The 23,074-nt window shown below is 50.2% G+C and overlaps 1 protein-coding gene across 2 annotated transcripts in view; it reads left to right on the top strand.

Moving 5' to 3' along the window:
- Positions 1-23,074, top strand: part of FBXO42 (F-box protein 42) — a 49,197-nt gene that overhangs the window by 16,729 nt on the left and 9,394 nt on the right. For both annotated transcript variants that reach the window (XM_076356369.1, XM_076356368.1), the window contains exons 3-4: positions 2,245-2,361; positions 9,472-9,606. In XM_076356369.1, the coding sequence (XP_076212484.1) occupies positions 2,245-2,361; positions 9,472-9,606 (252 nt within the window). The remainder of the gene's footprint in view (positions 1-2,244; positions 2,362-9,471; positions 9,607-23,074) is intronic.

Genomic DNA, 23,074 nt, shown 5'->3' with positions numbered 1-23,074 from the left:
TGGCGCAGAACTGAGCCCTTCAGCCTCTTTTGTAGTTTAGAAGAGTGAAACCTCAAACCCCCCCACAACAGAGCAGCTCACTTACGTTGCTTTTGAATGCTCCCTGCGCGCTGCTGACGTGCAGCGCTGTTGACCTTGCATTCAGGCTTCCTCTCCACCACACAGCACTCCCCCGTTGCCGGTGTCCCATGTCTACTGTGGCTGTAGTTGTGCTTCGTTTGTGTCTTGCTCAGTAATTAACATTCCCAAAGCTTATGCTTTCGGCTGGAAGCAAAACCGTGTCTGGTTCTTACAGCTCTGCTGAAGATAAGTGGTATATAAAATCTGCATTAATATAGATCTACATATTCAGACTTCCTGAAAGAGTAGCCCTGAGATACAGATACTTCACTTTGCCTCCGTGCAGCATTAATTCTGAAGCCTTATAGGGATATTTTAATGCTAGATATATATGATACGACAAATAGGTAGGTAAAGTTTGGACAAGGATACAAGCAAAGCTATCTGCTTCGGTATTTTTTTGAATACGTTGGGTGATTTCTGTTACGTTTCTGTTGGGGACACGCGTTTGGATTGCAAGCTTCATTAAAAAGCAAGCAGTTTAAGAGGAGACCACAGTTAAATCTGTCGGAAATGAAGCAGGCTGCTGCATGAGGGTAACTTGTTTCTTCTGGAAAATGCGGAGCGGGTGTCAGGTGAGAAATGCTTTTGGCAGGCGTGTGGGGTGATGTCTAATTTGCGGACTTCTCTGCACATGTGAAAGCATTCCTCAGATTCCAGGCATTTTCTGCCTTGCCCAGAGTTTAACAGGCTGGAGGTTAAAAACACAGCTACTTCAGAAGCAAGCATTGCACAAAATTACTCTTTTTGCATAATTTTGGGTCAGCAGCAGCCCGCAACCCTGTTGAAAAGTTTTTTTTCAAGTGTCCGCGGCCCTTGAGTCGCTGCTCGGCTGCGCTTTCTCACGCGTGCTCGTTCCTGAAGCAGCCTTAAGAGATGCAGAGGATGCAGCTGGAATGAACAAGCACCTGGTGATTCACCCCAAAAGAGACTGTGGGAAACATCCCTGGAGGGGGAGGGATGAACAGCCCAAGGTGCAACGTGGCATCGGAGTGAGTTGTCCAAGAGTCAGGTCTCGGGGGATGAGTGGTGCTGGGCAGCCGTGCCATTTTTGCGGCAATTACGGCAAAAAGAGAGAGTGTAATTGCTAACCTGCTCGCCACAACGCAGAGAGGTCACTTGAGGTAAACGCTCAATTTGTTTTCTCCTGGTTAATTTTTCCTGTTTGTCAGGATACATCTGCTATGAAATCTTATAGTTCAGATCACATTTCCCACGTGACTCTTGGGGACCAGCTGCTTGAGGATGCCAGGCTTCATTTTTTTTTTCTTTTAAAAAAAACTTCCTGCTCTATATCCCAGAGTGATTTCTTGCTGGAGGTGTTCCTGGCACGGGGCTTTCAGTAAGCAAATCCTGGGGGGGGGAATCTTGGCAGGTTGTGGCATCCTTGGCGTGAGGGCTGCCATAGCATGGCAGATGCCACCGAGGATCTGCTGAGCTGCCGCAGTCGTAAATCTTCACCAGACCCTTTTTCTTCCACAGGGAGCAGTCTCTGGCCCCTCTCGGCACAAACACAGACACATGTACTCCATACACAGAATTAATTGCAGCTCTGGGGCTGGCCTGCTCTGCAGAGGAGCTGTTGTCAGCCAGATCCTCTCCCTTGCATGGCTAAGGAGGAACATTTTCACCTAAGACACACTGACTTTTATCATCGGTGTCTCCTCTCTTATTTATTTTGGATTCCTGTGCGGTAGCTGCGTGCACGCTCTTAAAAAATTCATTATTGCATGTTATTTGTCCTCGAAGGTCCGTTAAGGGAAGGGCAGCTGCTCCTCTGGGGGTGTGATATGGGGACAGCAGGCCTGCGTTGCAGCAGAGAAGGCTGAAAAGCAGCTCTGCGAAGGCATGAGACATGCTTACCCTTCACAAAGGCTTTACTTTCTGTCAGCTCCAGCTTGGTATATCGGAAATGTGGTGAATCAGTTCAGTGAACGTTGCTGATCTCCACATTTGCAGAGTCCCTATTCTTTATTCTCTTTAATCCTCTGAATTTCCACCAGCGTGTTTATAATCTAAATACAGGGGTTTTTTATAATTGCTGTCACGCTGCTTGTGCAACTGTGCAGGCATGGTTTGTTCCTAACGTGCCCCAAATTTTGCTGACATGCTGTTTTTCCCTAGGTGTGGCCCATCAGTGTTATCACGGCTTTATCAAAGCAGTGCAAGAAGGAAATATTCAGTGGGAGAGTCGCACTTACCCCTACCCTGGAACCCCCATCACACAACGCTTCTCGCACAGTAAGTAGCTGCTCAGAAGAGCTCTGCTAACCCCTCTTCAGCTCTGATTTGCCCCGGAAAGCTGTAACGAGGGGGTTGCACTCTGTCACTGAGGATCTAGCAGTGCCGCACGTGCCTGTCGCTGCGGCAGAGTTTCAGCCCGTCGGCGTAACACACAGTTCTGCCAACACAAGCACTTTGCACAAGAACAGGGATTCAGTAGCTGCTTGTTGGGGTTATTGGCTCGTTGCTCTTAGGAAAAAGTTAATGGAGCTAGGGTGGGGTTTTTGCTTTCTGGTTTTGCACGTTTTACGCGCGGGCTTCTTCCGCAGCTCCCCTTCGAGTCTGAGCTTTGTGTCCCCTTCAACAGAAACCTCACTTAGCTACTAGACTCAAGTCACTACCATCAAAGCCGATGAGTTTGCCTACCCGCAGCACTCGGGGATGTACGCTGGCCGCTCTTACAGCGGATCATCTTCTACATCTGTGAGAATACAATCTGGATGAGGCCGAGTGTGGCTTGCTTCAAAATAAAACACAGAGCTGCACGTGAGAAGCATTGAGGCAGGCGTATTTGCTGATAGAAGTAAGCGATTCAGTCGACAGCGCCGCTTAACGTGTGGGTGAATTTTTTGCCCTGCTTCCAGGTTTCTGGAAGAAAACAGAAAAAGCATTCCCATTGAGGGAAACGTACTTAAATAAAACTTGTTATCTGTACTGCAATAGCATCAAGCTGCCTCGGCCTGCTCTGCCAGGCGGCGTAGTCAAATATGACAAAAATTTCAGTCCTTGTGGCAGCTGGGTCTGAGCCCCCCAGGAGGCGCTTCTTCCGGGGAGCAAATTTTATTTTTCTAAAGGTAAATAAACACGGTGTAAGCCATGCGATTCCAAGAGCAAGCAGGCATAAAATCTTCTTCATATTCCCAAGTAATAATTTATGAAGCAACCGATGCGCAGCCTCCTGCCAAGACAAGGCCAGGAGACACTGCTCTGGTGAAGTCATTGTGCTCTTCGAAGATTTCCTTGTCCTCCTAAAGAATAAAAAAGGCACCACGGTTTATAGCTTGTTTTTAAGCGGCCGTACTAATAAAGTGCTTATTAATGACTTGCAGATTTGCATGTATTTTCCCCTCAATTTTTGCAGCCTTTTTGCAACTGGTGAGCTTTAAGGCTAGCTAGAAAAAGGCCCCAATATTGCATCAAAGAGCGCTGTGTGCTCTTTAATTTATTCTGCTGCCCACCGGGGGCTTCCTCTGAGCGTGCCGCTGTTACACTCGATCCAAAAATGAGTTGTCTTACTAAAGCCACTGCCCTCGGAGCATGTAATCTGTATTAGCCTCGCTATTTGACAGTGTCCTGGCTCTGGTCAGCCCTCGGTCGCTACAGAAGTGTTAGTAATGCACTTTATGCGCAGAAAGCTAATCTGGATTAACTTGTTTGCTGATTTAAACTGATTATTTTTAAGCAGTTCTCCGGATCTGCGGTATCTTGCTTTCCCTGCAACAGTGTGTTGCGTGTTTGTGGGTGGATTCCAATATTAAACTGAAGCTACAAATCACTAAAAGCAAAAATTCAAACTGAATCTCCAAACCTATGACCTAAAATACTAAGATGCGGTGAGCCGAGGTGAAGTAGGAACAGGAGGTTGGGGAGGGGGAGTGAGGGAGGACTCAAACCCCTCAAACACCTATTTTTTTTTTTTTAGGGGTGAGTGATTTGCCAGGGGAAGATGTCATCTACCAGGCACGAGTCATTTAAGTCAACAGGCAACGGTAGCCGGCATCAAAGAAGTGGCTAGGGCTATCTCTCTTCCGGGATTTATTAGAAATATCCCAGAAGTGCTCGTGGGGAGCATAAAAGGACAAGCGAAAGAATTTTAAATAGTTAGAGGTCACTATGTCTTCTATCAATTCTGAAGGGAGTAATAGAAAAACTGTTTGGTAAGGAATAATTAATGGAAGTTTCTGTCCTCTCGTGGGGAGGGAGCATTTGGCAAGGTCTCCGATCATACGACAACCGATGACAAGCTTTATGGATGAGCTGTAGGTTTTCTAAAGGCTTTGGTTGAACATCATACAGTACATCATACAATATCGATAATGCTGGGTTTTAGATCTAAACGTATAGGCTTACTGGAAGAACTACTTCACGCATAGGGGTTTTTGAGCTGAATACCAGGTATAATGTTTGCAGTAGTCATCTAATTCTTTTTTAGCCCTAACGTATGATCCTACAAACATCATAGCAGGGCGATGACTCATGTGGTTAAATAACTGCCCACAATCAGAAAGCGATGTCAGAAGGCGCAGGAATGCAGAAACGGAAAAAAGCAGCAGAGGAATGCCGACCGTTGTGCCAGAAATATTGATCCTTTGATGGAAGGGTGACTAATTTTAAATACCGATTATTTTTCTTTCATGCAGTCTGGGGAGCATGGCACCAACGTGATGACTAATTAAAGCAATTTCGTGGGTTTATCCTGAGAGGCAAGGGAGAGGTAAAAGCTGGAATGTTGTTTGTTTTACAGGATGGGCTGCTTTTCTGCCGGAGCTACGGCTCTTCACGTCACCCAGCTTTGCTCAATATATCACTGCCTTTTGGATGCACTGAGTCCCCGCAACTGCAAGGAGCGGGCAAAAAACAGTATTTTAGAGAATAAGGAGATAAATGTGGGGTGGTTTTTTTTTTTTTTACCCCCGAGGATGTGGAGAGCTGGGCTTTCTGAGGTCTGGTGCATTTTTATCGTGCCGCAACTTGCGGCGTAGTTGGTGTAAACATCTGCGCCTGCCAGCAGGACCAGGCGCTTTCATCTGCAGCCCTACCTCCTCGGCGCCGCCATCCTGCCGGCTCTCGTGCCAGGCGCGGTTGGGCGCGGGGAGGTTACCTCCAAAACCCAGCCCCGCGTTGGAGGAAAGCCGTGCCAGCAGCTCAACGTACGACGCTTGCAGCATCGCCCTGGCAGGGTCCTCCTGGGAACGCCAACACCAAGGGCTGTCAACCTTTAGCCGCAAAGCTGCGGTGCTGTCTTGAGCTGAGGGCCGCGTACCGATGGGATTTCAATAGCCAAGCTGACTTCTTCCCCCCCCCGCCCCCCCTCCGATGGGGAATATGACCTTTGGACTCGGATGGGTTACTTTATTTGATGTACTCGAAGTTTAAAAAGTCAATGCCCTTTAATGATTGCAAAGGGCGTGTGTTTTGCATTCAGTTTTCCCTTCCCAGTTGAACTTTTATTTCGGTTATCTTGCGCTCCGCGTGAAAGTCTCTGCCGCTTTGTTGTGCGGCACAGAGGGGAAACAGGAGCGTGTTCAAAACGAGCTGGCTTTGCGGTCTGTTTGGGTATCAGTGTCTTCAGACATCAGAAATATTTATTCTCTTCATTTCCAGTTACAAAGATATACCATCTCTGCAATACTAAAACTCTGGGACACACTGAATTTTACTGGGACTTAAGTGTTTAAAGGGGGGGAAAAAAAAAAAACCCAAAACAAAACCGACCTAAAAAATCCATCCAGAGGTCTCCAGCTGCTTGTTTTCCACCCAAAAAAGAGCTAAAGGCACCAGGGACTCGCACCTTCCTCCCCTGATTTATTCTACACCCTTGCAAGGCTGGTATAAACTGGAGTTTTCATTTGTGCTCCTTTTTTTTTTTTTTCCCCCCCAAACTGATCTATCTTCCTCTGCTTCAGAAGCTTTAAATGGCTTGCTAAGAAGAAGCAGGAAAGGACAGTTTAAAGTATTTTGGTCTAGGATTAAAATACATGCCGTGCGGACGTCACGGTGCCTGTCTGGCTGGCCTGGATTTTAAATCCAAATAGAGGAGAAGAATGCTGCCACCTCCCCTCAAAAATAATAAATGAGCTGTGCTGCTGTGTGAAAGCCGCGCTCGCCAAGGGTTTGGCCTGGGGAGGAGGTAGGAGGGTCTTCAACCTGTCATGGTTTAGGTAGTGATTAGATTTCTGAGGAAACTAAACCTTTCAAGAAAGGTTAAGTAGAAAAACCGCAGCGTTGCTTTGCACCAGGTTTTAATTGCACGTACTTAGGGTACGAAGCGCTGGCTGGTGCCTTCTCGGGTGGAGGTGATATTGCAGCCTACAAGGGGTCTTGCCGTGTAAAAATGATAGTAGAGTTGAATCTTAAGGAGTAGATAAAGCTATAAAAATGCTCTTAATGGTTATTTCTGCCTCGATCCCATCCCAGGTAAATCCACTACACCACTATTTAAATATCCTCCACCCCAGAGCGAGCTCCGGAGCGATGTGGCGTGTAGGGGTGTGTTACACGGTTTGGCAAGACGTGGGTTGAGATGAAGACAGTTCAGTCGCACGTAAGGACGTCGCGTGGACGCACACACGGGGGAGAGCTGGGTGGTCTCACCCTACGAGCACGTCCCGTGTCTCCAGCTTCCCCGTTCCCGCTGTGCGGTCAGCGACGCGCCCTGGACTTGTCACTAAAAGCCAAGGGCGTGAGGGCTGCTGGCTTTTTCAATAGGGGATCTGCATGACAAGCCCCAGGTCAGACAATGGGACCCTCGGCAAAGGCCACCGGGCGTCACTGCATCCCCCGCTGAGCCACGGTATTGTCTGCGGGCGCTTGAATGCGCTGGTTTACGGCGCTGCGATTCATTCAGAGTGGCGAGATGAATATCGCTGGCGTATGTATTGGTGGGCTGCGTTAAAGAGCTCTTTCACGCTGGAAATACGTACCTCCAGCTTGCAAAATTAGGGCTGTGGGGTTGGAGCACTGGAAACCAGGGACGGGCTTGTGCTGGTCTAGAGCGAAGCTGGAAGCAGGGACTTCTTCTCGTGGGGATTCGCTCTGAATCGTTTTCTCTTGCTGCCAAAAGTAGGTTATCAGCCCTTCGCTCCAGATGCTCCTTTTTTCAGCTGTTTTTTTCCTTTATGCTGCTGTTTCAAAAAGAAAAAAGCCTTTATGTCCGTACAAGCTCCGGAGTAGTCCCATGTCCCGTCAGGTCAGCTCGTCTGAATCTATTTTCATTTTTTAACTGGTGAACAGCTGTGCACGACGTGTGACGGGGAGGGGGGGAAGGAACGGTGCAACTCGCACCCCTGCTGTGAGTCCACCTCCGCTTTTGCTTCGGCACGGAATAAATACTGGTGCTTTTTACCAAAGCTGCTGTACTTGCCTGCTGATCCTTCATCTTGTCGCTTCCCTTGTGCTGGTTATTTACGACGGCGCGCGGTCCTCAACCTGGAGGTGCTCCGCGGAGGGGCTCCTGCATAATCACGAGTGCTTCTCACCTCCGTCTCGGAGCCAGGGCCAGATGCTGCCCTGCGCCATGGGCTGCCCGCCTGAACTTTGACTTTTCCTCTTGCTTTTCGTGTCGGGCAATATATTGCTTGTCATCGTGAGGGCGATGACTCCTGGCTCCCTCCGAGCCCCAGCTGGTACCCTTCAGTGTTCCCAGAGCATAAAACACTGCGGCTTTCTACTATGCACTGGCGCATGTGTGCGTGGATATGATTTATTGTGGTTTTTCCCCTCGCTAGACTTGATAGTAAATGCTCGAGGAATCGCTGGGGAGGCCTTGCTCATGTTGAAAGGGTTGATATTAGACTTTTATGACTTTTTTTGAGGGCACTTGTGTATGAAGTTGGGCTTTACAGAGAGATGCTTTGGTTCTGAGCGGGATTCAGGCAGCGAGTTCTCTTTGAGACGAGTGCCAGTGCTCCCCTGGCTGGTGCGAAGGGACTGCACGCAGGATTTAGTGTTTCGGGACCGTCCGTATGTGTGCTGATGAATTCCTGGCGTCTGGAGACCATTAAATACGTCCTGGGAGATGCAGTAACGAACAGAGCAACACCCCGGGAGGCAGATCAAGGCTTCAGAAACGAGCTTGCCCTTCCTGCCAGCCACACTGTACGCTTTTTACCAAAGCTCTGGGGGAAGAATTTTACGCAAAAACCCAAGAATTGAGATTTTTTTTCAGGCTGTGTCAGGTCAAGGGAGGACTGAATTTCAAGCACGTTGCCGTCGCGTGCAGGTCAGCAGAGCAGACAGCACCCGGCCGATCGGAGGCTGCGGATGCAGAAGAACCTGCTGCCCGATCGCCCAGACCAGCCCAGGAGCTGAAGTCGCCTTCGCTCCTCGATCCTCGGCTTGCAAGCTTAGGAGCTGGCGTGAGTTCGTCTATCAAAGCTGCTGCCGAAGGACGAGCTTGCTCTTCCAGCATTGCCATCGGGCACTCGTCCCCCTTCTCCTGAGTCAGGCAAGACGTGGAAGAGATGCCGCTGCCTTGCGGGGATCTCAAGAACGTGAAAGGCGAGGGGGTCGTCGTACGAAGTCAGCGGGGCTCGTTGTGTTTGGGGAGGGAAATGCAGAAATTGGGGAAATCCTCTTTGTAACTGCAGGGGTTTAACTTTCTGAACACGTCTGAATCTTGCTCGTCCTTCAAGGCAGATAAGCTGAGCAAGTCCTCTCTGCTCTATCTTATGTTTAATTTACTTCTTGTCAGAGGTGGTACCACGGGACGCTAACTGCCAAATGCAGGCGCTTGCATATTATTTTTTTTTTTTTGCTGCAGAGTTTGGTTTGGGGCCAAAAGCTCTTTATTTCCCTGGGTATCTTTGAGGGGTTGTCAAGTGCGTTCCCTCCCCGTTCCCCATCTCGCTGCCTAATCCTTTCCCGTGAGGAGCAAAGGGAATGCTCGCATAAAGATGTGTTTCAGTAGTGCTTTTCTGTGATGAGATAGGGTGAAATGCTGTCAGATTTGGAAAAAGAGAATAAGCGACCTGGTCTAGGTACACAGGCCAGTTTCTTAGTCTAATTTGGTAACCCTGTAAACCATACGAACCAGCTTAGAGAAAGTAAGTGTGCTGAGTGCGTTAATCGTAACTAATCTAATTAACTGCAGGCTTCTAAGGCAGCTCACTTTGCGCTTTCAGGAGCAGCTCTGCTTGAAGGGATAATCGTCTCGGAAGGATCTTGCAGGAGGTTTACACTGGTCAGGGATATCCCTAAGCTGGCCCACGGTTTAATTGAAGTCGGGGCAGCCTGTCTGCTTCTCTCCCGTCTGAAACCCAGGGGGAAGAGAAAATGATCTTTTTTTCCCACCCAAAAACGTGAAGGTCGGAGAATTGGCTAACCTGTGTGTTTGCTTTTTTTTCCTAGGTGCGTGTTACTATGACGCTAACCAGTCGATGTACGTGTTCGGTGGCTGCACACAGAGCAGTTGTAACGCCGCCTTCAACGACCTCTGGAGACTTGACCTGAATAGCAAGGAGTGGATCCGGCCCCTGGCATCAGGTGAGAGGTGGCAGATGTGCAACTCCCCCACCGCTTTATCAAAACTTACCTCGTCCCCAGGGCTGGCTGGTCTGATCCTGTATTTCCCCGCGTGTTTTATCATTATCTGCCCGGTTTTCAGGTTATATCCTTTTTTTTTTTTTTGCCGGAGACTACGCGTATCCTCGTGCCTGCAGCACCGCGCCAGGTTGTTTCTCTTTGTCTGGAGCAGCTGCTCGGTGCTGGTTCGTGCCACGCGGGATGAGCGACACTTACCTGCGGCCACAAGAGCCTGTGTTGATAAGAGTTGTTGTCCCAAAGCTGAGATTTATTTTTTTCTTAATAACTTCGGTAGCTGCCACTTCAGGTATTTTGAGGAGTGGAGGAGACATGCCCATGCGGGCTACCCACAGCAACCGGGAGAGCGTGGGAAAACAGGTACATTCCTGCAAGTCCGCACGCTCCGAGCAGGGCAGGAAAACGCCACAAATGGTTTCCCACACTGGTTTTTTTGTACTCAGAATGTCACACGCGGCACGCTTGTTTTCCTTATATTTCTGAATTTGACTAAAATAACTTTGAGAAAAGCAGAAGAATTGGGGGAAGCTCTTGCGGGGGGTAGTCAGTATTAAGCTAGCTATTTCGGCAAAAGCTTTACATTTTGATGAAGAGGTGGAAGAACAAAAGGAAAAGGAGGAAGCAGGGGGAAGTCAGTATTAAACTAGACATTTCAGCAGAGGCTTTACATTTAACGAAGAGTAGGAAGAAGAAAAGGAGCTCAGCATCCACCAAGCGCTCCTTGCTGACTTGTCTGCTTGGGTGCAGATTCCCTCTGACCCCGTTTCACGTGCTCGAAGTATTGTGGATTACTCAGTTATTGTTTAAAGTCATATTTTCTTCTCTGAGCCTTTTTTCTTATGTGAAGTCCTCCAAAATCCAGATGTTTCTGCGTACCGGTGTTATCTGGGAATGGGTCAGATGTCACTTTGAAATGTTAACGTGTAACGCGGTGCTTGATGACCGCTCGCTGGATATCAGTCTACACAACTCTTAATTTGATTTTTGCGTCTGCACATCCACTGCATGGTGCCTACAGGTGGGAATTAAGCAGTCATGGGCTTAAAATGGAGGAAGAAAACAAACCACAGCCTACACGTATGTGGAAACCGGCTCTCGCTCTTCCTCCTTCCCTGCCGTAGCGCTCTCCCTCTGCTCAGGGGTGGAGAAGAGGCCACGGGTAGCATAAACAGGATACCGGGCGATGCAGACCTCTGCTCTGACCCAGGACATCTATTCTTGCAGCCCAGCGAGTTCTTCCGTCGGATTGAATGCGGGGCACGACTCGCAGTCGCGTTAACGAGTCCAGCTGCCGGCACCCAGCTCTGCTCAGTCACTCTCTTGGTATTTCGCAAAGTCAAATTCCCACTGCCTTACTAACAAATAGCACTTTTAAAAGAACGAGTCCTGTGGGAATATGTGTCAGAGTTAAGTCCCATGGGAAGATCCCCCGAGGAAATATTTCTGGATGCTGTCATGAGCGCGTGTAGCGAGATGGGATCGCAACTGAAACTTCAGGCAGTCTCACCGAACAGAGAGCGCTCTTGTTCCTCCGTCTTCAGAGGAGATGAGTCACCCCGCGCTTGTGCCGGTGGTGGTTTCTTACACATAGCTGCTTGCTTTTTTTTTTTTCCCCCCCTTTTTTTTCCTTGGTGCCCTTAACCAGAGGGTTGGCACCCGCTGCCTGGGAAAGAATAGTGACTGGAGGGGGCAAAAGCAGAGCGCTTTGAAACTCGGGAGTCAGACCTAAATAAGGTGGGAGGGATTTTTTTTTTTTTTTTTTTAAAAGAAGAGCTGACATTGATTTGATTAATGCTCGATGTGTGTGCAGGCTAATTGCTCGTGGAGGTTGAGGAGGAGTTCCCACACCTGGCCCTACGGACTCTATAGGGTAGGTCTTGCTCCAGAATAAGACGGTGGCTTTTCCATAAGGCCAGTTCTAGCTTGGAGAGGTTTGATCGTGCTCTACTTTTGCCCTCGTTGAGCCATGGGCATCTTGTCTAATGAGACCTGGGTAGGGCTGCCTAAAGGGAACGGGAGCGTGGTGCCAGGGCACATGCTAAATGCCTTGGACACAGCTCAGGTGAGCTGAAACGGCTTCATCCCGTTCCCCTCTGTGAAGGGCTTTTCCAGGAGAAAACACCCTTTTTTGTTGTTGTTTGTTCATACCTGTTTTCGTTTGGGTTTTCTTCCTTGCAGGCATTAGATGACATCAGAGCTGGATAATTCGTCTCCAGCCTGAGCTGCTGCACTTCATCTAGGAGTAAATATTTAGCCTTCAAAGAAATAATTGGCCCGTGTTTCTTTAGTCTCGGAGAAGGAGGAGGGAGATAATTGCTTCCAAAAACCCTAATTTTTGAGGTTTCAAAGTATTTTTTTGCTTAGATCTAAAACAATGGCATTGACTTTCTACTTATTAGGCTGGAGCAGAACAAGAGAGTTAATGCCTAGCTTTTATGTAGCGCTTTTTACTGGTGGGGCTTAACGCTCTACAAAGGAGGGTAAGGCAGCAGGATCTCTATTTTAGGAACGTGAACAGGAATGCCTCTAAACTCTCTTCTCCCTCAAGCTCTTCTGGCCACTTTGGAGCTACTTTCCGCCTCCTTCACTCCCACATACAAGTCTTGCTGGAGCAGGAGGGGAGTGATAATTAATGGCCTGTATTATGTGGGAAGCCTGCAATGTTATCCCAGGGTAGGTGGTCCCTGGGAGGCAGGTGCCTTTCTCCCTGTGTTGGGGATGCTTTCTTTGCCTTCATTTGCGTAATTAATCTGGGCACTTCTTTGACTTTTAGCCTATCTGTACAGAGGAGAACCTGATGGAGGGCTGGAGGTGGTTTACGCTGGAGTCTGTTTATCCAGCTAGAGGCAAGGGTTAGTCTCGACTCCTCTGTAACTCAAGCTGCAGCACGCCGCTCTTGCAGCGAGGGCGCGGGCAGGATGACTTCGGCGATAGTCCTCTGGTGCTCCCCAGAAACGAGCTCTCGTGCAGCTGAAACAGCCAGGAAAGAAACCAAAACCCGTTTGAAACGGAGACTCCCAGGACTTAATGCAATGGGTGATGCAGGAGCTGCAGGGGTTCCCGTGGTGAGGGCTTTGGCGTGGGGTGGCTGACGCCTGGAGTTGGCTAACCCAGGATTCGGCCCTGGATCTGCTGTGCCGGTGGCAGGGAAGGCTTGTCCTATTTCCGTGCGGGTCTGTGAAACACTCTTGATGAGATCCCTTCCATCTCTTGCGATGGAAACTGCTGGCAGGTCCTGGGAGAGGCTGCCTCGGCCATCAGCACTGACCCCGGCCCCTTACCGTTGTCTGTCTCTCCTGTTCGTGTCACCCTCAGGCTGCAGCGGGGTAATTTATAGGCAGAATTGAGAGCATATCCCCAGGCAGTTATCCTTCTGGCCTGCCTGTGCTATTTCAGACTGTGTTTCTGCAGACTTTCTCCCTTCCTGTGTTTGTTAGTTTATTCCTCAGGAGCCCTGCACTTGGCCTCTGGCTGCCACAACCGTACACTAAACTGGGAAATACCTTCTTTAAATCGGAGAGAAAAATGCCTGTGCTCCCAGGGGCTTACGGGACAGAGGTGGAGAGCTTTTTCTTTTTAAAACCAAGCCTTTTACTGTGCTTATAAAGTAAGGAATGACGATATATAAAGACCAGGTCTTTGCAGGGAGAGGAATGCTACCTGAAGTCCTACGAGGTCTGTGCATCCTTCCTGTTGTTTCTGCTTTATCATCGTCAGCCAAGTGTGATTTCTCCCCCCGCCCCTTTTGCTACCATCTTCCCTACAGCTACCTGGGAAGGCAAGAGAGCTGGCAAGACCCCGGTGCCCCCCTTGACGCAGTGTGTTTTTCCCGCTGCCGGGCTGCGATAGCCCGCTCTGGTATCAGGGGAGTTCAGGAGACTCACGGCTCCGCTTTTCCTGTTTGCTGTGAAAAAGGCTCGCCGTGCGGCCGGCCCCGCGTCCACCCTTCCGCCGGGGGGGGGGGGTAAAACTCCCCAGGACTTGTTTCCTGGTGTTTTTGTTTCCCCGCAGTTATGCTGCATTCGCTTTTGCTGGAGAGGTGGGAAAGCTTTTTATCTCTTTCTCAGGATTTCAGGATAAAAACAGGCTTGGAGGCAAAACTCATTTGTTAGATGCTCTGATCCTCTTTGTCCGTGTTCACAGCGTCAAGACGCAGCCACATCAGAGCGGCTGATCCTCCCTGCTTTAGCCCGAAAATGAGTAGAGACGTTCAGCCTGAAGTTTGCACTTAAAACCTCCTGGGTAGCCTTAACGCGACGCAGTAAGTGTGCGAAAAAACCTCTCCCACGTCGGTTCCTCTTGGCTCTGTTCTTCCCCCAGGTCCCCTACGTGCTTCGAGTGGGAGCTGCTGGAGTTTGAGGATCGGGTTTCCCCTTGTGAGCTGAGGGGAAGGTGCCTTTGATGGTGTTGTGTCAACAAAACTAACAGCCCAAAGGAGGTAGGAGAGACTCTGCTGTCACCTGCCCGAGGTGGTTGTATCAGATGTGGTCCCCGTGCAGTGGAAGGCTCTCTTGGCTGAGAGAGCCAGAAACCTGCCCGTTAGTCGTGGAGCGCAAGCGGAGCGGTTTGCCCTTGATGAAGGTGTGAGAAAACCTTGCCCCGAGCAAAAAAAAAAAAACCAACCCTGTTTTGATCATCTCCTCCTAGAAAACAGTGGCAAGTTTTCAAAACAGTTGGTGAAGTTTCATAACGCTGGTCCCGATCTAGGGTGAGCTTCCTTGTTCAGGGCCTCCTCGGTGATGTGAGGTTTGTGGAGCTGAAAGGAGACGAGACCCACAGCGGAGGACTGGGCTTCCCAGGGAAGGGACGCGGTCGTGCAGCCCAGAGCCAGCAGACAGCCAGCCCTCTGCCTCCGCAAATCGGTGCGGCACCTTCGTGCACGGCGTAAATAACACGCAGGACCCGTGGCTGCAGGGCAGTCCAAGGGATCGGTGTGGTTTCTAAAGAGTAAACAGTTGTTAGAGTAGTGGAAACCTCCTCACATTTGGATTTAAAACCCGCTGTGTCTGAAGGTCTCCTGAGATCGTGCAGATTGTTCAGTCCTTGGTTGCGTTTTGCATCTTCTTTTTTCTAAATAGCAGTAACCAGCTGAGGCTCGTGACTGAAATACTCTGCTCTGACCCCGTATTGCAATTCTTTTGTTCCCATTGCAGAGTGACTTGCCTTGCGGTAACGTAGCGAGCGATCTAAGGCACATTCTTGCTTTGGGGATTAAAAAAAAACCCCTGCAAAACCCTGACCTGACCATGCCCGTAGCCTCTCTAGAGCAGCATTTCTCGGTCTGTGGACTGCTGCCGGTCCCCAAGACGCCATTTGCAAGATGTTTCTTAGCAAAACGAACGTGTTCCCATGTACGTAAAGAAGGAAACCAGGAGAAGCAGGTTTTGAAAATACACTTTCAAACTTTAGCCCAACTCGTTTCCACTTACAGCCCTTGAGGGGAGGGCTGCAAAATGGTCTTCGCGTACCCGTGTGTTTCTGAACTTGGTGCGGTGTCGAATGGCCCTTTTTAATTGAAGGCGCGCCTAACTTTTTAATAAAAGCTTGGGATCACCTTGAGCGCGCTGAAGCCACGTCGTAGCTGCTGGCCTCCTGGGAATCAAAAGGAGTGAAATGCTGTTGCCTGGCACAGAATAACGTCTCTAATTATGACCGCAGCTACTGGCTGCGGGTGTCTGATACTTCAAAGTAGAACAGGTTAATGAAACGGATGGAAATCCCTCGCAATATGTACGGTGGCTTTCTGCTGTCGTAGTATTGAATGCAGCCTGGACGAGAGGAAAGCTTTTCTTCAGCTCTTTTCCTGGTGTGGTTTGTTTCTTCCTCATTGCCCTTTGAGTTTAGTAGCAGCAGGGCATACTTCTGCCTTCACTAAAACTTTCCGCATTATCATCGAAAAATCCCTGACTTTCCCACCGCCATCAAAATGCTCTTTGAGCCCTCAAGCCCGGAGTGACTTGACCCCGTTGGAAACTCTGCCTTAATTCTGGTGAGTCTGCTGCCTGACCGGAGCTTGCTTATCACGCGGCTGATTTCTGCCCTTCTGAAGCAAAAACACGAGTTTCTGGGCTTCACTCATGCCGTCCTTCGGGACGGACGCTGTCGCAGCGTGGGTTTGCTTGGAATTGCTTTCTCCGACTAAATATATTGAGTTCTTTCCCCTCCTTGGGCTCACGGGTTTACAAGGAGGTGAGTAACGAGGAGCCTTTGACAGCCCTATCCTCCAGCCTGGTGTTCTCCTCTCGGGCTGGGAGTGATGAGGAGCACTGAGCCTTCCTAAATTGTTAAGCTGTAGTGTGGAAATAAAAGGCAAATTGCATCTTTTGAAGAAGGATCCCGATAACTAGAGAAACCTAGCTGGCGGTACATATGGAGATGCTGCAAAGCACGTTGGGGTCGTCCCGTTGCAGGGGACGCCGAGCAGCAGTAGTCTGCTGCTCCCAGGTGAAAACCGCGTCTGTGCAAACCTTAAACCATTTCTATTGCAAAACACGACCTTGCAGGGAGTGTGCAGGCAGCTGGGTTTGCTGCGTTTGGAAAGGGCAAGCTGCGCCCTGCTCTCCAAAGGAAGCAACGTCCTTGAATGTACAGTTTAAACTTCGTTAGCGCCCTTCCAGAGAGCGAGCCCAGAGCTTGTTTGGCAGGCTCTGAGCTGCGGCTCCGCGGAGCTCGGGTGTTTCTCGGTGCCTTTCGGTCCCTCAGTTAGTCTGTGTGAGGCAGACAGGATGCTAATTTGTTTTTTTTTTTTCTTCACTTGGGTGGTTTTGAAAAATGCCTCTAATGAAATTTGTGTTATTAAATGTGAAATATTGCAAGGGCAAGAGATGAAAAATCAGCAGGCGGAGGCTTTTTTTTTTTTCCAAAAGCTGTGACACCTCATTGGGAAAAGCACTGCTTGTGCATGGAGGGCTGGTTTCCAGGAGATTAATCCGTCGCTGTTTGGGTTCAATAGGATTGCTCTGCGGCGGCGATTAGATGCCTGATCTGAGCGGGTTTAGGTTTACAACACACATCTACCCTCCCTTGGATTTGCCAGGCCCCGTCCTCCTCCGTTCTTGCGGCCTCTCTGGCTGTTTGCGTTTAACCTCTGAAAGCTTTTCGTCGCCTGGATCCGTCGTCTTCTGAAGGACGCTCATCCAGCGTCGCTTGTTGCATGCGGGGTAGCTCTTGCCCCTCGGGATGGACACCCTGCCACGACTGACCCAGCGGCGTTGCGTGGATTACGCCGGGGACGCAGAGGTAGAAAACGCATGCAAATTGGGCGTGCGATCTGCTGTTTGCAAGGATCTGTCCTGCAAATGCCTTCGCCAAACCAGGCAGGAAAAGCCCAAGGACTCCCCTCTTCTTCCCGGGGGTCTGTACGGCTCTTGGAAGCTTTCTGCCTGGGAATCTGCTCCCTACAAGGGAAGAAAAAAAAAAAAAAAGGCACCTGCTTGGAGAGAGCGGTTGTTTAAAGGCTTCAGAAGTAAAGCCCTGAAACTCTTTAGCTGGTCAGCGTGATGGGAAATGGATGTGGGCTACCGCTACCAGGGTTAAGAAAAATACCTGTGCCTCCTATTTTTGAGCACCGCGTCTGAAAACCATCTGGCTGCGTGGCTTTCTCCATTCCTCCCTGCCCCTGATCATGCCTGGCTGCAGCCTGCCCTTTGCCCCAGCTGGCTTTCAATAAGTTATCCTTATCGATGCACCCAAGCCGTAGCGTTTCCAAATGCTCCCAATATCTGCAGAGGTCATTAAGTCGCTCCATAACTTGGTTCCTCTCTTACAGCTTGAGGGTGGGGGGCAGAGCTTGTTCGGCAATTAAAATAAGGAGTGACTGGTCCTCACCTTGTCTGCAGGGACACCGGGATGCTGCTGCCGTCGCCTCTCCGGCACTGGTGTACATGGCATCGCAGGAATGCGGTGCCGGAGGCGGGCAGGAATCGCTTTGAAGAAGCCAACCTGCCTGCACACGGAGGTGGGAACGGGCCCAGGACTCGGGGCTGGCGGCAGCAGAGCCGGCTTGCGTCTAATGAGCTGTCACGGTAGTGCTGAGACTTGGTAAAGATGGTTTTACATCAGCAGGCCAAAGCAACTGGTGGTTTCTCTCTCCCATTCCCCGCTCTCGGTGCGCCGCGATAGTTGGAAGCTCAGCAAATTTTTATCTGCAGAAACATGGGGGGGGGGGGGGAATACAGTCCCTGCTGTGGGAAATTCGCTCCTCGGAGCGATGGCTCGCCTGCTTTCGTCAGCAGGTCAGCGAGGCATGTCTCTCCGACCGTGGCGCTTCCGCAGGGAAAGATGCTTTACCCTTTGGATGCCCTCCTGTCCTGCCTCGGACAGTTTGGCCTGACGTGGTAGGAATATGTGGCGGGGGGAATACGGAGCGGAAAATACAACAGAGAAGTGGCTCGAAGGGAAATGGTTGTTCTAAGCGATGATCTGGTTTTCCTCTTGCCTCAGTACAGGTCCAGGGATTTGCGGTTCTCTTTAAGGCAAGGGAAGAGCTGAGCGTCTGTACGTTGGTGCAGAAATGGAGTCAGGCAGGAGGAGATCCCATGCGTCCGTTCATCCTTGAGCCCGTGGGTTTGTTTCAGTCCATAGGATGCTGGATCTCCTTCATTGAGATCTCTGACATGGAGGACCTGGGGCTCCATGTGGGCTGCAATCACAAGACAGCCCTGAAAGAGGGGAGCTGGTTTCTCTTTCCCTCCCCTGTTGCACTCCACGGCTCGCTGGCTGCCACCCCTTCTTGCTCCTGTTCAAAAGGAGACACCCAGCTGGTCAGAAGAGCTGCCAGGAGTTTTTCAGGAGCGCTTGCTCAAATGGGAGCTGGCGACCTTGCCGCGGTAAAACCAGCAAGCCTGCGCATCTAATGGAGCGAGAGGCTTGATAAGGAATGGTTTTGGTAATACTCTTGTCCCCTGGATGATGAGAGGGAGAATTTATTCAGGATTTTAAATCCGCCTGTACGGCATTTGTCTCTCTAGAAGCTTTCTTGTGTCTCTCTGTGTGGAGCAGCCCTTCTTAAGACACTATCGGTGTGGATCGAGCAGAAAGGCATGAAAAATAGCTTGTTGCTTGAACCTTGTCGGATTTAGATTCTCAGGGAGAAACTCCCTGGGCGCAGATCCCTCCAGAGATTAATGGAGGAATTTTTCCCACTATCACCTTTATCGGCCTCCGGGATGGATGCGGAGAATTTTTAGCCTGGTCCCCGTTTGCGACGCACAAAGGTGGCCTCGAGCAGGGACGGGGCGGCTGGCTGTCGAGGGCTGGCTGATGCACACCGCTTTTCAGCGTCGCGGGTAGTACATGCTCATTTCGAACATGACCCTGGGCCATCTGCAGATACTGCTGACAAGCATGCTGTACCAAAATTGGGGAAAGCTATTTGCAGCCCTGTTGGTAAATAAGAAGTCCGTGATCTGCAAAAATAGGTTCCTGGGGTTGGGAGTCCTTATATAGACAAATAAGTAGTTGTGTCTCGATGGTGCTGAGCATCCGGTAGCTCCCAGTGAGTTTGGAAACTTGGAACGTCTCGTACGCGTGAGATCTGGGTCAAGCTTTGAGCACCTGCCGTTGAAATGGTGAGTAGAAATCTCTCTCCTGCAGTACTCCTTCCTCCGCCTCGGAAAGCCAGCGCTTGGAGAACGATTTGCTTTTTAATGGTCTCAAAGCGCAGGCCTGTAATCTTTCAAACCGGTACTTCCCTGAGCAGAAGTTAGGGTTGACTTTGCAAGAGGGGTTTTTTTTTTCTATAAGGATTTTTTTTTCCTTTCAGGGGTCTGCCTTTTTCCCGACGCTTGCTTTCACAACCCTGCGGAGAATTTAATTTCTCGCAGATATCTGCAAGTCAGTTTGGCTGACTGGAGCCAAGGTATTTGCAGGCTGGCGGGAGGCTGTGAGACCAGCCAAGGCATCTGTGAAACCTTCTATTTTATTTCCTTTTCGGGAAAGGTGGCTTAAAAATATGCAAACGGGCGCCCCAGCCACACATACCGGTTGTTTACATTGGTGTTGTCTCAGATATAATTAATGCATTGCGCCAGAGAGGAAGGTGATAGCCTGAACCAGCTCCTGCCTGAGGCTGGTACCGTCGTCCCGGACACTGCCCTCGGCAAGAGGCGCCGAGGTGTGATGGAGGTTCGTCTGACCATGAGCTCCCTGGTCCTCTTAGATCGAGTTATTCCTTTCTCCTTCCGGGTCTCTCACAAAGCCTTCCCTCCTCGGCAGGTACATTCACCTTCGGGGCCAGCTCCATTTTGGGGTCAGTGAAGTAAAAGCCTGCTACCCCATGGCTAGATCGGTCTCGTCAGCTGGGAAGGAGCTTTGAGGAGCCTTTGGAAAGGTCCTGCTCGGAGGCTTCGGGCAGGCTGTGCTGACACCTATCGGCAAGAGCTCCTTCCAAGGCATCCCAGCCAGCGGGCACGCGTCCCGACTCGAGGTTTTCCTTCTTTAAGCCGATGCTGCTGTCGTGCCTTTGCCTTAAGGACCCTGTCCACCAAGATGACGTGTGTAATACTCGAGATTGAATACGCAATACTCACTTTGCAGTATATACCCTAGCCAGCATGACGTGCTTTCAAAGACTTCTAAATCCTCGCACTGCGTAGCCTGATTTTTACATCTTTCACAACAGCATCTGCTGGAAAAGCTCCTTAAATCTGGTAGGCACGCGGAATGACGAAGCACTAGCTCATGCTTAGCTGCAGTCCAAAACACGAATATTTATTCCTGACATTAAGTATTTAGTGAGTTTGGCATTAAGCGCTGGATTTACTGGAACGAGGGAGAAAAGCGCGCTCCTTGTGTGAAGAAAGTGTAGTGCAGGAACCGATGGCTTGAAAACGAAAATAAGGGGGAAGACAGCAAGTGAGGGAAGGGCTGGTGAAAAGGAAGATGCAAAGAGCCGGACTGAGTATCCCTCCGTGTGTTGTACTGGGGCTTTCAGTAGGTAGATGTCGGGTTTTCAGTAAGTAGCTGCACTCTCTTGGCAGCAGATTTTGAGACGAGCATAGCCCCGCTCTTCCCAGCGCTGAGCTTTTTGCATTTACTCAAGTAGACTCTTCTGACTGTGCCCACAGGATGCTCTTTAAAGGATGGCTGAGGTTGTTTTAGCCCCGTGGTAGCTATAACCTCACCAAATTACACAGCAGCCGTTTCCTGAAACACCAGTAATTTGGGGGTTCTCCGATGTCTGAAATGCCTCTGCCGCCTCCCTCGTGCTGTGGCAAACGAAACGGGAGCGTGACTTTGAGCAAAAAGTGTGGAGCTCAGCAGAGCCGGGGCACGCTCCTCCGCTAACCCACACATCCCTCGGTCCCTTCCCTACAATTAGCCGGTTATTACGGCGTTGTGTAGTCTGATACAGCAATTTCCATCTCTCCGTTTGCCTCCTGGAGGGAAGACAAGTCGCAGGAGCTGATCAACCCTTTCTCTCCAAGCGTTGAGCTCTTTAATTAGCATCAGAGCTGTTTTGTGTAGGATGTCAGACTGTTACTCAAATCACTTCAAAGTCTGCAGGGTACGGTATCACTTAAGGGAGCGGGGGGGGGGGGGAGCGAAACAAGTATTAAAGCAGAGAGAGGTGGATCGCTGGCTGGCGTTTTGATTCCACCCACCTAGAGGGAAAGGCAGCTTTTGCAACAGCGGCACCCTTTACCGCAGGGCCGAATTTGCATTTCCCAAAACGGGGTGAGACGATTGCAAGGGGGGATTACGGGGTGACCTCGCCCTAAGGAGTACTCGGCACCTTGGAGCGATGCTGCGGGTGAGAAACGCTCGGGATGGACCCTAATAAAACCTCTCCCGCAGCATCGAGGTGCGTGAATTGCAGCGACCCTCGTTTGCAGCTATTAAGAGATAGGGGGGCAAAGCCCCGGGGCGTTCTGGCATTCTTATCTCCTCGCTGTTTGCTCAACTTGCTTGGTAAGGACATTTTTGCCAAGCATTAGCACAGAGTGACTCAGTAATCCTGTTGCGCAGCGTTCAGAGGGCACTGCCTCTCCTTTTCAACAGCTTTTATCGGAGTCGCAGCGTGTCAGAATTTCCCGGGTTAAAAAAAAAAAAAAAGACTGTGACATTGCAAAAGCTTGGAGGTGACTTATCCTCCCCGGCGGGGATTTCTGCCTCTACCTTGTAAAGATTGCAAGAAACCAGACCCTTGGTTCGACGCCGTGGGTTTGACTGGGCTTGTACCGTGAGCCTGTGTCACTGCAGGGTGGAAATTCAACGCTGAGAGCGTGGTGGAAACTTTTTCTGTGTGTGAACATCAGGGAGGCTGCAGTGATTTGGTTACATACCCCCATAACTTGCAAAAAAACCCTCTGCAGTGGTGCACAGATATTTTTTCCTGCACTACCCGAGAGGTATTTTGCAGGCAGCGGATGCATGTGCCTGCAAAAGTTGTCGGGTCTTGTTCAATTTTTCTTCAAACTCTTGCAAAGCTGAATTCCTGTCTACTTCCGAGCAAGGAATTTGTTTGGTTTTTTTAAGCCAGATTTGAGGGAACACTAAATCACGTGTGGCTTCGGTAAGGGAAAATGATACTTTCCTGGCTCTTAAAAGCTTTAAGGTTTAGGCAGACCCAGTCAAAGCCGGTCTTGAAAAGGTTTGTAATCCAAATGCCCCGTTTTGAACATCTCGGGGATAAAAACACAGGTGACTGTCAGATGCTGGATCCAAGGCAGCTGACCAGCGAGCCCTAAATGTTGGGGTTTGACTTAGGGAAAGAGCCGGTGCGCGACGTGCTACGGAGATGTCCGCAGTTCTCATAGGAGCTCTCCTTTGGCGTCTCCCAAATCCGATGCTAATGCTGGGATTGCCGGGATGCTCGTCCTCTGTCGGTCGCGCCGTATTCCGGCCTCTGGACCGCTGCTCCCCGGCTTGCTTCATCTTCCCTTTGTGAAACCTCGCAAACTGCTGGCAAGGGAAGAGCTTTTGGGCAAATCTGCAGACTGCTGCGGAAAAATCCCGGCTGGCCTGGGAAGCAGAGAGATTTATTATTTTCCTTCTCTGGTTTCCCTTCCCATCGAAGGGGAAAGATTTGGGGATTTCACGCTGTCATGCAAGTTTGGGATGGACCTTCGCATCATGGAGCGTAGGCTGGGTAATCCCTCGGCTGGGGTAGATGGTGGTGCCGGAGGAGGTTTCCAGATTAGGACCGTGATTTGGTATCTTTAAGTCTCTGCCAGCCTAAAAGCCGAGCTAATAAATCCAGGCTGAGCTAATAAATCCAAACTGAGCATCGGGCTGGCCGCTGCCAGTCAGTCGGAGGCAGTGCAGCAGGTTCATCCTCTGCCAAGCCGTTGGGGAGAGCATGAGCTCTCCATTTCGCATGCTGCTCCCCCGGAGAGGTACACGGTTTAAAACAGCGACAGGGCAGCCGGCTCTTCCCACAAGGAAAGGTCTGAGACAGGGCTTTTGTAAG

The sequence above is a fragment of the Aptenodytes patagonicus genome, chromosome 19 (genome assembly GCF_965638725.1).
Source record: "Aptenodytes patagonicus chromosome 19, bAptPat1.pri.cur, whole genome shotgun sequence".
NCBI classification, from domain to species: Eukaryota; Metazoa; Chordata; class Aves; order Sphenisciformes; family Spheniscidae; genus Aptenodytes; species Aptenodytes patagonicus.
Note: the sequence above shows the minus strand (reverse complement) of the source record. Positions and strands in the feature narration are given on the sequence as shown.